Source organism: Xyrauchen texanus, chromosome 28 (assembly GCF_025860055.1).
Source record: "Xyrauchen texanus isolate HMW12.3.18 chromosome 28, RBS_HiC_50CHRs, whole genome shotgun sequence".
Lineage (NCBI taxonomy): Eukaryota > Metazoa > Chordata > Actinopteri > Cypriniformes > Catostomidae > Xyrauchen > Xyrauchen texanus.
In genome coordinates, this window is record NC_068303.1 from 14,115,287 (window position 1) to 14,129,808 (window position 14,522).

Below are 14,522 nucleotides of genomic sequence, written 5' to 3' on the forward strand. Positions count from 1 at the left end.
CATCCTTCGTCCCATGCCGAGGCCAGGGGAACTGGGGGGGTCTTTCCCTTTCTTCGGGGTCCGCTGAGTCTACCTACCAGCTGGTGAAGTGGGGCTGCCAACTTTGAAAATCCCTCCACGAAGCGCCGATAATAGCTCGCGAAACCGAGGAAAGATCGTAATTCAGCCAGGTGTCCAGGACGTCTCCACTCCTTGACCACCTCTATCTTGGCAGGATCCGTAGCAACTCCCTCAGCAGAGACCACATGCCCCAAGTAACTGACCTGGTGCTGGAAGAAGTGGCATTTTGACAGTTTTACTTTTAGTCCCTGTTTTTGCAGACGGGAAAACACCTCTCCCAGTCTTTCCAGATGCTGCTGAACGGTGGTAGAAAAGACGATCACATCGTCCAGGTACAGTAGAACGGACTGGTATCTGCAATCGCTGAACATACGCTCCATCAAACGCTGGAACGTTCCAGGTGCATTACACAGTCCGAAGGCCATTCTGTTAAACTCAAACAGGCCAAACGGTGTACAGAAGGCAGTCTTTGATTTATCCTGCTCCACCATTGGAACCTGATTGTATCCACTTGCAAGGTCCAAGGTGGAAAACCATTTCGCACCCGAAAGTGCATCCAACGATTCTTCTATACGAGGAAGTGGATATGCGTCACGGCGGGTTTTTGCGTTTAACTGCCTGTAATCTACACAGAGGCGCAAACTCCCATCCTTCTTAGTCACCAAGACTATCGGAGAAGAATATGGACTGCTACTTTCTCTGATGACTTTACTATCTAAGAGCTGTTGGATGTGTGCCTTTACTGTTTCATACTGGGAGGGTGGAATTCTACGGTATGGCTGCCGAACAGGAGCATTGTCCAACAGGGGAATCTCATGGCTGATTAAAGATGTGCATCCTAGGTCTCCCTCCCCTTGGGAAAAGATGTTACTATACTGGACAAGGAGGGCCCTGGCCTCAGCAGCTTGTTGCTGGGTCAACCCCGGGAAGTCTGGCGCCGTGAACTCAGGGAAACTGCAACACTCAACTACCCCCTGTGTTGAGACATAAGCTTGACACTGCTCCCATAAAGGGTCGACTGATATGGAAGCAGCGGTTCCGGTTGCAGCCGCAGCCACAACTTGTACAGTGCCAATAGGGTGGCGTGGGGGCAACCATACCTTTGTGTTACCAACGTTCACTACAGGGGCATATACAAAACCCTTTCTCACCGGCACCAGAGTAGGGGACACCAATAGGCCTTCAGGCAATTGCTCCTCGTCAAAGCCCAGGGGCTCTAGCAAAAACGCTGCAGACTCAAGCTGGGGGCATGTAACCGGTACCATGGTTAGGGCTCCTGCCTCAAGACAGACTGCCCCTTTCCCATGGACTTTCACTTTGAACGGCTTCGGTGCATTTACAATGGCCTGGATCTGTTCACAGTGTCTCAATGCACGACGGGCTGCCGGTGCCGCCGATTTCACAGGTGGGAAGTGGAAGAGCTGTGAGCCATGTTGTTTAAAAAGGACCTGATAACATTCCCCAATTACATTCATTCCCAGTATCCCGGGTGTTATGAGCTTGCGGTCTTTAAGAATGCTATTCTCTGGGTCTTTAACAATTAAAATTCCCCTCCCCGGAATGCATTGCCCCAATACCCCCACATCCAACTCTAGGTAACCAACATAGGGGATGTCTAAACCATTAGCGGCCTTAAGCCCAAGCCATCTACAATCTTTCTTTTGTAGGTGATGGAAATGCTCTCGAAAGAAACTCTCGGTGATGGTGGTCACCATTGACCCCGTGTCAATCAAGTAGGGAACTGTTACGTCTCCCATTAAAACAGACAATACAGGACAATTTTTGACTAACTTATCGTATGATTGAGGATGCAATGAGCCATACACATCCCTTCCCAGTGTGTGGCTCTGCACACTGGGAGTTGTTAGTTTCCCGACTGGCTAAGGAGGTTGTCTGGGCCTGATGCTAGGTTAGGGGGGATATCAGGGGGCAACCCTGGAACTGACCTACTATTATGGGTGGAGGGAGCTGCCTGGCAATAGCGGGCTATATGGCCTGGTTGATCGCACCGCAGACAAATGGGCTGACCATTGGGGGCGCGTTTGTATCGCCCACCCCGGTGTGGTGGAGGGGCCTGTGATCTACCACTAGGATGTCCTAACTGCCTTACGAGCATGTCCAACTGAGCTTGTTGCTTAAGGACCAAGTCTTTTAGTTCAGCGAATTCTGATGACTGGGGGGCTGTAACGCAATGCGACACAACCTGAGCTTCACTGCTTACTCCTGGAGTACGGTAACTACGGTCTCGGTTGGACTGACCCTCCTGCACCCACCTTATAGCTTCCTTCCGTATGGCTAGAAGAGTCAACCCGCTATCTGCTCGTACCAATCTCTTGAGTTCTCTACGTAACATAGAATCAGAGACATTTTCACAGAACTGGTCTCGCAGAACAATATCAGGGTTTCTGATGGCACCTTCATTTGACTGTTTTACTTTATCCAACATTTCCATTAACGCATGAGAAAACTCAAACAAACTTTCATTGTCCTTCTGCTTTCTATTAAAGAAACGCTGTTGCCAGTACACATACGACTTAGCACACCCATACACTTCCCTTAAGACTTCAATTATCGACTCAGGGTTTTCACGTGTGGCTGTAGGACGGTACTTAACCTCATTTCGGGCTTCACCCTCTAAGTGATCAAACAAAAACAATGCCTTGTCAAAATTAGACATATGCGTTGCCCGAATACAACTTTTCGCTTCTTCAATCCATTCTTCGACAGACAAAGACCCTGCAATTGCAGAGCCAGAAAACTTCGGGCACCGCCGCTCTCGAGGTATAAAGAGCGCTTGCTCCCGTCGAACAGGCTGGGTACTAGTAGCACTGCTACTAGCAGTGCCCGCTGTCCCACCCCCCGAAAGTCTCTCATTTTCAGCCTGGAGCTGCTCCAAGCGTCGTCGCAGCTGCTGTAACTCCCCCGCAGACTCCTCTCCGTCACTCATATTGTTGCCAGCTGCTGTTCTCTTATACACGTCTGCGTATTCTCTCTCTCACAGACACACCCACACACACACACACACACACACACAGGTGCTGCTTAAGTAGACTAACCTAGCGACTCAAATGTTACCCTGCCAACTACGCCAAAATGTAGCCCCCCCCCATAGGGCTATGGCAGTACTAACTACGCCACCCCTTGAACAGGACTAGTAAGAGCAAGGGGACTCTATGTGGCAACAAAAAAAACACATGCACAGGCTTAGTTTAACAAAGTAAAAAAAATACAATCTTTATTTTTGTTTCAGTTAAAAATGAGTCGCTTTTGGTTATCAATAAATAACACGAACATACATCATTTGACATAGGGATAAGCCATAGCAGGGTGGGCCACCGGATTACAAGCTTGCCCAGGCCTAGGTTTCAATACCACACGTGAACTAAGGCACACCCTTAAGGTAGAACCAACACTATAAACTCAGCCTACGCAATCACAGCAATCATGCTCCTTGAGCCATTTCTAAAAGGTGCACACGTCACAGCATTACACTGCACACATTGGTTCCAAAATGGGTGAAGCACTAAGGAAACTAGGCTAGAACCTGGTGCGCTAGTCTATCCTATGGGCCCAATCCACCCCAAGACTATTACTGGGGAGAGGGATAAAACCAACAACAAATAAGAAAAGAAGAAATCGCTAGCCGGTGGTCACAATTGGTTCACTAACACAAATCTCTTACAACCCACCGGTTAGCGAGAAAAGAAAAGAAAAAAAAAAAGAAATAAACATTAACGAAAAGTGTCTAAAAAAAAACAGCACCTGCACATTCATACACATTTAAACATATTCAAGAGAACAGCAGCCGACAATGGATTGGCTGTAGCCCCTGCCTGCAGTCTAACGATTGCGTGGGTAGACAGTGTTTTGGCGCTTCACCACTTCACCAGGGTCACGAAACGCTCCTCTGTGTTCATCAATCTAGGCATTCCAACATGTTTCGGAAGCATACACACACAAACAGTAGTGCTGTTGGCAGTCACTCGCAACACCTTGCACTATAAACAGCACCCCGGAACACTGCTGCACTCCAACCCGTTGGCAGCTAGCTACAATGTATCACTCTCGGCATGAGGACCCCAGGTGCCTATATACCTGCCTGCTCTCAATTTCTAACCACTCCCACCCACATTAGGTACCAAAGCAACACGGGGGGAGTGAAAGCGAGCCGAAGCGATGAAGGAACAAAATGAGAGAGAGAAACAAAGACCGTTTCAAACCCACAGGCTACACATATTAATAACTACAATAAGGATCCAATCATAGGCTCTTAACGATCTGCTTATTTAAATCAAAACGGCATTTATTTTAATTTTTTTTGGCCAGGCTGTGTAGTTGATTATGTAATGCAAACATTAAAAATGTACTTATTCGCCTTACAAAACATTCACTTTAGTAACATTGATGTCATGAGAGAGCATTGTATTAGGAACAGGGCGAAAAGTATTTATGAACGGATAATTTGCCGTTTTACTGTGAATTTGTGTGAAAGTAAATAAAAATAATATTTATTTTTTAGCCCCTGCAATGTTCATTTTACCAAGCTCTGTGAACCATACAAGTCACGTAATAACATTTAGCAAAAATGTAGGCATGGTAACTAGTTTGTTGAGACTAGGCAGATATTACTTGACAACATATAATTTTTTTTTATTATTACTAAAAAATGTACTTATTAATTGAACATTGGGGTCATTTATCACTACTTTTTCTGGTGTTTTATAAAAGTGCAGTCCACTTAATCTCACCCCTTAACTGTGGTAAAATCACTGTAAATGTTGGATCCTTGTGGCTTGTTGCTTTACTGTAAATAAACATTTATTGGTTGAAGGAAGAGTATGTTCTGATGATGTCTGATGTCATTCTCAGTTTTGTTGTCACAGTCACATTTCAAGTTTATGCACTACCATTGAGACCTGTACTGATTCATTTTCTTCTCTTACCTCTGTGGTTCCCCCTCTCACTCTCTCTCTTACTCTATTTTTGTCTTGTCATTTTAGAGTGTTGCAAGGACATGCTTCTCTGCATTAATAACTCTGAAATATTCATTCCTTTTTTTCCCTCCATATCCTCTGTCATTTCACAGTGCTTCTTCAGCTTGCCAGTGATGCCTTTCCCAAAGATATGACACTCGCCCTGGCCTACTTACTGGCTCTTCCTCAGGTGAGTCTGACTGCTCTATTTGCAGTACTTTCTCTGTAAGTGTGTGTGTGGGCAGGTTTAAGTGGTTTAAGAGGACTTTTTTAGGTTACAAACTGGTAATTACAAGGGTATTATGCTATAAATGGGGTTTATGGAAACAGTTCTAGTGTCCCCATAATTCAAATAGTTTAAAAAACATACTAAACAATGTTTTATTGAAAATGTAAAAATGCAGAACGTTTTTGTGAGGGTTAGGTTTAGGGGATAGAATATCTAGTTCGTACAGTATAAAAATCATTATGTCTATAGAGAGTCCTCATAATGATAGCTGTGTGTGTGTGTGTGTGTGTGTGTGTGTGTGTGTGTGTGTGTGTGTGTGTGTGGGTGGGAGGGCATGTTGGAGCACTGGTGGCATAGATTAAGATTTTCTTTTTCTGGAACTATTTATTTCTTGCTCTTTCTCATCTGTGAAAAGCATGTGGTATGAAAAAGTCATTTATACATATCTAAATATCAATTCTTATGCCTCTGTCCTGGAACATTAAAGCCATGTTATAAGCCTTGATTCAAAGTATTATTATGTTTTTCTGATTTGGATCGGTTAATGCCCTAATGGATTTGTATGAAAATGATCTTGATGGGCTTGTAATTGATTGCATACCCCATGTGATACAGTACCTTTCAGTTCATTATCATGTGAAATTCAGTTTAAATAGATTGGATATTAATGTGGCCATTGTCCTCCTCTCATAATTTCAGTTGGAGTTCCTGAGATGTTCACTCACTCAAAGTACTTGTGCGGCTCATAAGGGACATTAGCTGCAAGTTTCAAACATGCCTTACTAAGTAGCACTTTTACTTTAGTGCATGACTTGTAAATTGATACATTTTAACATCTGCATTACATAAACAAATACATTTTGAAGTATATTTGAGCATTATCAAATTGTGCATTTTATGCAACTGATAGAGCATTGCACTGAGGGGTTGAGGGGTTGGATGCTCTGTGTCATCTAAAGGTTTTAGTCACTCTTCCTGTCTCTGTCTTTCCAAAGGAGCTGTCCCACTAACATTCAACACTGCTGGTGTTAATTAAGATTTTACAGATGAACTCCTTGATTAGATATATTTATAAAAAAATGCCATATCAATTGTGATGTCTTTGATAAACTTTAAAATCTAATTAGTTGACCTTAAGGTTGACTAGTACAGTCTACTAGTTACAAATAAAATTATCTGTGAATAAAGTATTATTGTTTTTATTTAATTGTTTAAATTGCGTTATTGCACGTCTTTTACAGTATAAAGAAAATGATGACTGGACTCTTGGTTTGCTGTATAGCACATTGGATTCTCCTCAGTACTTCTAAATACACATAAATCTGCATTTTTAGAGTAGAGAAGAATAACTTAAATTTAACAGGCTCAAAGTTCACCAGAGGTGACACTTAACACCCTAATGGTGACTTCACACAAATCACAACTATTAACCATCTTCAACAAAACAACAAAAATAGTCATAAGAATTAATTATTATATTTCTACATAAGTTCCCTTGTATTGACCAAACATACATAATTTATTCAAGCACAAAGGCTTATGGGTATCCCACACAGTGTTAATAGTGTACTTGATCATTTTGAGTTAGTAGTACTTGAAGACAAAATTTAAAGGACGTATATATTTGAATTATGATTCCAAAATATTACATTTCCAGTACTGTCTATTTAGTACCTCTTTATTGTTTTTATTAATGACAACTTTAGAGTTTAGAGAGTAACAGTAACTTAATTCAAACTATTAAGTTGTGAACATTTGTTGATGTTGTACATTTTTAGATTAGTATTTACAGTGTATTTACTTTAGTAACTATAGTTAAATTTGTTATTCACAGCTAATGTAAGAATAGAAAAGTAAGTTGACTTTGGTTTCATTCATTCAGATAAACTGCTACTGTAAGCTGTTGAACAAGATCATTCAAAAGTCATACCTGTACACAAATATGGTTGTTACTCAAGAACACTTTGTCAAGTCAAGTCAAGTCAAGTGGTTTTTATTGTTGTTTCAACCATATACAGTTAGTACAGTACACAGCAAAACGAAACAACGTTCCTCCAGGACCATGGTGCTACATAAAAACAACAAAGGACCAACATAGGACCACATGAGACTACACAACGAAATAAAATACCTATATAAACTACCTATATATACCTATATAAAGTGCACGTGCAAACATGTGCAAAAAGTACAGGACAGTACAACAAATTACTGACAATGAACAGGACAATAGACAGTGCAGCGCCGACCAGTACTCAGTAGTGCAAAAAGATGACAGTTTCTAAAAATGTAAACATAACATACTATGAGATAATGTTCTATGCACATAGCAGTTATTGAGGTAGCAGACAGTTATAAAGTGACAGTAATTAAAGTGCAACTCAGGACACGTGTGTGTCAAACCAGTCTCTGAGTATTGAGAAGTCTGATGGCTTGGGGGAAGAACCTGTCTTTTTCAGGTGTTGGATGCTAACGCGTGTTTTGAGAAGCAGCCCCCATCGGCAATGTCTCTACATTTAGCAGCGTATTACTACTCTCTCCAGATCTACTCTCGCCTTGCACACTGCTTTAAAGACAAATGCAGTCCACTTTACAGAGTAAGCAAGCACATACACCTTTATCTCTCTCTTTCTCACTCTCCATTCCATAGTCCTTCTTTATCTTGCGCTTTAGCAAGTTTCCAATCACTTACACGAGTCAAGAACAGAATTCATTAGCGGTACAATAAAAATTCTCACCTTGAAAAGGCCCGATAAAATTGTATGACAGCCTTTTCTCTATTTGTTTTCCCCTTTCGCTCCACATTCCACCTCTGCATCTTTTACACCCCTCCTACGGTGTCATTCCATTCCTCTTTTCATGTAATATTTCTGGTTTATCTGCATTACACATGGCAGCACTTTACCGCTTCCCTGCAAATTTTGCATCTTTTAGCTGAGCGCTTCTTTTCTTGTGAGTGTACATTTTAACAATTATGCTGAGCTCAAAAATATTAAATTTGTTAGTAATTGCTCTTTGTGATTGCCTTATCTATCTCTCTCTCTCTCTCTCTGTCCTTTATCATTATTACATCTTGCATTTTCACCCTCTGTTACACCTCAACACCCCCCCTCTCTCCTTTAACTCCCTCTCTTATACATGCTTCTCTCAGTTCACTTTGAGAGTTGTTGGTTAACAAGGTGAAAGGTGTCCTTACATGGTTGCTGTTGCTGTCTGTTCAATTTATACTGTCTTTTTCCTTACAAAAACACCGTATTATTAGTGTTCATAATAGAATCTTCAGCGTGTAGTTCAGCATTTACAAATTGTCGTAAGCAAACAATAGGGCTTGAACATTCATCACAGGTTCTCGCATGATGTGAGTCATGGGTTTATTGCACCATCGTATCTCATGAGCAGAGGTTAAGAGAAGATTTAGATAAATGCAGCTTTTTTTAAGAATCCAAACCATGAAAAAAAAGAAGAACAGTGACACACCTACACTGGCAACCAACTGGTTTTGAATAATTTACAGATTTTGCTCTTATGGAAAGAAATTGGTTCTTTTATTCACCAAAGTGACATTCAACTGATCACAATGTATAGTCATTATAGGAAAAAAAAACATTACTTCAAAGTGTTCTTATCAAAAAATCCTCCACATGCAGCAATGACAGCTTTGCAGTCCCTTGTCAGTTTGTCCAGATAATCGGGTGACATTTCACCACACACTTCCTGTAGCACTTGCCATAGATGTGGCTGTCTTGTCAGGCACTTCTCACACACCTTACAGTCTAGCTGATCCCAGAAAAGCTCAATGGGGTTAAGATCCATAACAATCTTTTCCAATTATCTGTTGTCCAATGTCTGTGTTTCTTTACCCACTCCAACCTTTTCTTTTTCTGTTTCAAAAGTGGCTTTTTCTTTGCAATTCTTCCCATAAGGCCTGCACCCATGACTCTTCTCTTTAATGTTGTACATGAAACTGGTGTTGAGCGGGTAGAATTCAATAAAGCTGTCAGCTGAGGACATGTGAGGCGTCAAACTAGAGATTCTGATGTACTTAACCTCTTGTTTAATTGTACATCTGGCCTCCCACATCTCTTTCTGTCCTTGTTAGAGTCCTGTGGCAACTCAAAAACAAACACAATGTTAAGCTTCATTTAACAAACCTAATAGCTTTCAACTGTGTTTGATTTAATGGCAAGTTATTTTCAAGGACCAAATTAGCAATTTAGGATTACTCAAGGATAAGGTGTTGGAATGATGGCTGCTGGAAATGGGGCCTGTCTAGGTTTGATCAAAAATTACTTGTTATTACATCAGTAATGTCCTGACTATACTTTCTGATCAGTTGAAGGCCACTTCGGTGAATTAAAGTACCAATTTCCTTCCGAAACAGCAACAATTGCACATGATTCCAAACTTTTGTATGTAACTGATATTAGGGATTCACTGATATGAAATTTATGGGCAGATACCAGTAACCGATAATTCACAGCCCATTGTGGCCAATATGATAACTTAAAATTTCACTTTTTGCCTTTTAAACCTTTAAACTGGAGCTGCTAACTAATTCATTCAAAGTTAGTCAACTATTTAAATATACCATAACCAATTATCAAGGGTAATTCCATTATTGGCGTAATAATACAATTTTAATTTTCCCAGTTATAGGCCAATAATATACCAGCTGCCGATATATATCGCTTGACAAAGTTTCTTGTCACATGAGGGTGTAAATATAAAGTAGGCCTTAAGCGGGGTTACTTAGAAATATTAAAGGTTCTGCACTATTACATTTTAGTGTCTTATAAATGTCCAAATACTTTATGTTTTGGGGCTACAATATATGTATAATTATGAAATGTAGCCTACTATCTTTGTTTTCTGCAGAATATGGCCTAGAAAAAGAGTTAAAGTGACAAAAATGGAAAGAAACTGATAAGAGAATTGCTTTGATATTCTAATATTTAGGCAAAGTTTTAATAAAGACTTTTTATACTGCAGACATGATGGTGGCAGTTTGAAGACATTTTGTTTTAATGAACTAGACCTGCAAGCTAATTCTGTGAACTGAAGTCATTAAAGCTTGAGCTTTAAAACATCTGTGTTTGTTTCAGCACTGAGAGACTGAAACTTCACAGTTCATTTCTGAGAGGTGTCACTTAGTTATCAGCTCTCTCTTTAGCTACAGTCTGAACAGTTTGGATGACAAAAATCTTGAGAAAAGGTATTGTAATTATATTGCAGTGTGTAGAATATAAAGCTTTATTGTGATTTTGTAATGATTTCACAAATATCACAGAGGCAATCTTCCAAAGTCCCAGCTTTCAAAATGTGTTAAAAATGACATTTTATTTAAATCAGGCCATCATGTGCTTTTTTTTTTTAAAACAGCTATTCAAAGCTGATAGTTCCTTTTAACCCCTTAAACTCTGGTGCATTTTTGGACTGCTGCCTGTAATTTTTCAAACTCAAATGTAGAATCTCACCATTTATACATACTGTGGATTAATTGCAAAATAAATAAATAAATAAATAAATAAATATATATATATATATACACTCACCTAAAGGATTATTAGGAACACCATACTAATACTGTGTTTGACCCCCTTTCGCCTTCAGAACTGCCTTAATTATACATGGCATTGATTCAACAAGGTGCTGAAAGCATTCTTTAGAAATGTTGGCCCGTATTGTTAGGATAGCATCTTGCAGTTGATGGAGATTTGTGGGATGCACATCCAGGGCACAAAGCTCCCGTTCCACCACATCCCAAAGATGCTCTATTGGGTTGAGATTTGGTGAATGTGGGGGGCCATTTTAGTACAGTGAACTCATTGTCATGTTCAAGAAACCAATTTGAAATGATTCGAGCTTTGTGACATGGTGCATTATCCTGCTGGAAGTAGCCATCAGAGGATGGGTACATGGTGGCCATAAAGGGATGGACATGGTCAGAAACAATGCTCAGGTAGGCCGTGGCATTTAAACGATGCCCAATTGGCACTAAGGGGCCTAAAGTGTGCCAAGAAAACATCCCCCACACCATTACACCACCACCACCAGCCTGCACAGTGGTAACAAGGCATGATGGATCCAAGTTCTCATTCTGTTTACGCCAAATTCTGACTTTACCATCTGAATGTCTCAACAGAAATCGAGACTCATCAGATCAGGCAACATTTTTCCAGTCTTCAACTGTCCAGTTTTGGTGAGCTCTTGCAAATTGTAGCCTCTTTTTCCTATTTGTAGTGGAGATGAGTGGTACCCGGTGGGGTCTTCTGCTGTTGTAGCCCATCCGCCTCAAGGTTGTGCCTGTTGTGGCTTCAAAAATGCTTTGCTGCATACCTCGGTTGTAACAAGTGGTTATTTCAGGCAAATTTGCTCTTCTATCAGCTTGAATCAGTCGGCCCATTCTCCTCTGACCTCTAGCATCAACAAGGCATTTTCGCCCACAGGACTGCCTCATACTGGATGTTTTTCCCTTTTCACACCATTCTTTGTAAACCCTAGAAATAGTTGTTCGTGAAAATCCCAGTAACTGAGCAGATTGTGAAATACTCAGACCGGCCCGTCTGGCACTAACAACCATGCCATGCTCAAAATTGCTTAAATCACCTTTCTTTCCCATTCTGACATTCAGTTTGGAGTTCAGGAGATTGTCTTGACCAGGACCACACCCCTAAATGCATTGAAGTAACTGCCATGTGATTGGTTGATTAGATAATTGCATTAATGAGAAATTGAACAGGTGTTCCTAATAATCCTTTAGGTGAGTGTATATATGTGTGTGTGTGTGTATATATATATATATATATATATATATATATATATATATATATATATATATATATATATATATATATGTATATGTGTTGTCCTAGCTTTGTAAGCATGTAATTCTGGTTCTGTTCACTATATCTCGCTTGGAAAAGTATTGTTTTATTTCACTAGATAGCAGCAAGCACTGTGGGAAAAAAAATGTCCATAGAGATTGTCTAATATTCAGTTTATACACCACCCTTGGATTAGAAGCTCAATCTAGGTGTCATTAGAAAGCAGGGTTCCTCCCTTTTTGCAATGATATATATTGTATCATCAGTGGCAAATATTTTACAAAAATACCTGTGGTAAGAGCAGATATAAAGTTTTTGGCTACTTGGGACTTACAGCAGCAGTGATCGGCATATGAAAGAGACGTGAAATCATATTTCACTTTTTTATTCTTTTTAAAAATCTTTCAAACTGTAGTAATAGGGCATAAAAATAAACTGTATAGTCACATTCTTGGGATTGAGAGCTTTCATTTGATATATGTCCATACTTGTCCATTAAGTGCTATGTGAAATACTTATAATATTTCTACCTCAATAATTCTAAGTTGCACTAATTTGCGATTTGAATATTTTCAGGCTTTATTTTGTTGTTTTATGTAACATATAATACTGAATGAACTACTGAATGCCCCTTTAAAAGTGTGCAATTTTTATATTCATACATTTATCAACCAAAAAAATAATAAACACTGTGCCTCCTGTGGTACTATCAAAACAGTATTTTTAGTATGTATTTATTTTTTTTATATATCTCTTTGGAAATTGTCATTTTGCTTCTAAATGTTCATGCCTGAAATCGACTGCATCCTGCCAAATTACTATCAAGCACCATTCCTTATCAGACATTTTTGCATCAATTTGCACGTGTTGGAGCTCACACGTCAAAATGTTTAACAACATTACTGGCTTTGGCCACTGGAGGCAATTGTTCAGGTTTTGGTAAGCAGAGTATTGGGTGTGAGTTTGGGGCAGGAAACTTATAAAAAATATATATATTTGCACTTCTGTTTTGTGATGCTAGTAGCACAGAAATTACACACTTCACCTTGAATTAATGGAATTATTGGAGATTTAAACCTATGAACTGCAAATTTTGTGAGATTCCCTTATTGAGTCACCGTTTTGCCTTTGAGCAAAGCAGTAAATCCCAGGGCGCTCCTGGTTGGTGCCAACAGTGTAATGTAAATCACTTGAGATAAAACACTTTCTGTAAAACAGATAAATATTGAATTTCAGAAGTCTTTTATTTATGTGCTTTTAGCAATGTTCCATTTATTACTTGACTGAAAATAAAATAATAAAACCTTTAAGTTTTTTGCTCCATTTAATATCTCTCACACATCCATTTCCTCAGAAATTCACTCAGAAACATTGAATGGACTCCCCTTTTAAAAGCAATAGAAAGGTCATGGAGGTAAATCACTGGTTTGTAGAAGTTTTAAGGTTACAATGTATGGATGCATGGCCACACGCTGCCCACAGGTGCACTCAGATTTATTTTTCAAAGAAAGTCGAGGTTATAAGTGGGCAGTGCTTAGTGTACACCATAAAGCAATTCACACATCCATCTGAACACTCTTCTTAATGGATCGTAATGTACATCTGTGTGGCTTTGGTTAAATTGTAGAGAAAATCCATTTCCACTGAGAGTGAGAAAGAATGTTATGTTCTGTTCTCACGTGTTTCTTTTTTTTTTTTCAAGATAATTGTTCTCTGACATTTCAAGTTGAGTTTGGTGATATTTGTTAAAGAAGATGGCCTCACAGATGGCAAGCTGTAAAACAAGTCTTCAAATGACTCTGCAATTTGTACCCCTTTAAATTATTTTTTTTATCCATCCATCTCTTAATTTGTTTTTTGCTTTCCTTCTTTCCAGCTTATCACTCATTTATTTCATGTTAATCTATTTATGCTTCTATTTCTCTTAATTTAAACTTGCTCTCTCTCACACATAACACATAATCGCTCTGTCTCCTCGTATCTCTCTCGCCTGACATATATCCATCATTCTGCCTTCCTTTGCTATTTTTCCCTTTGTCTCAGAGTGGATCCCCCTCAGATATTATCACTATCACAGGCAACATATGTATATGTGGTTATTGAAAGTAAGTAGGTCTGTAGGAGCATGCAGTCAGGCCTGTGGATGAATTCCGCTCCATCTGAAACAGCACGCTGCCTTTGCATTGCAAATGAAGCCCAACAAGATGTTTCTTTCAAATCTAAGTGCATAATTATGTTCTTGGTGTAGGAATGAGACTGTGATCCTGTTACACTGTGACACCTACTATCTGTGAGCAAGTGTTTGCTGCTCCAACCAATGTTGTTTTTGTTGTCTATTCTGTTGAAATGGAAAGCAGTGCAATCCCTGGATAATTCATGCTTTGCGATGTTTTTGTCCTCGTATGTGTTCAAAGAATGCCGTTTTTGAACATTCTG

At 39.7% G+C, this 14,522-nt stretch overlaps 1 protein-coding gene across 1 annotated transcript in view; it reads left to right on the plus strand.

The window, feature by feature from the left end:
- LOC127622474 (NBAS subunit of NRZ tethering complex-like) overlaps nt 1-14,522 on the plus strand; it is a 281,526-nt gene that overhangs the window by 143,375 nt on the left and 123,629 nt on the right. The window contains 1 exon segment of the mRNA XM_052096575.1: nt 5,147-5,223. Within this exon segment, the coding sequence (XP_051952535.1) occupies nt 5,147-5,223 (77 nt within the window).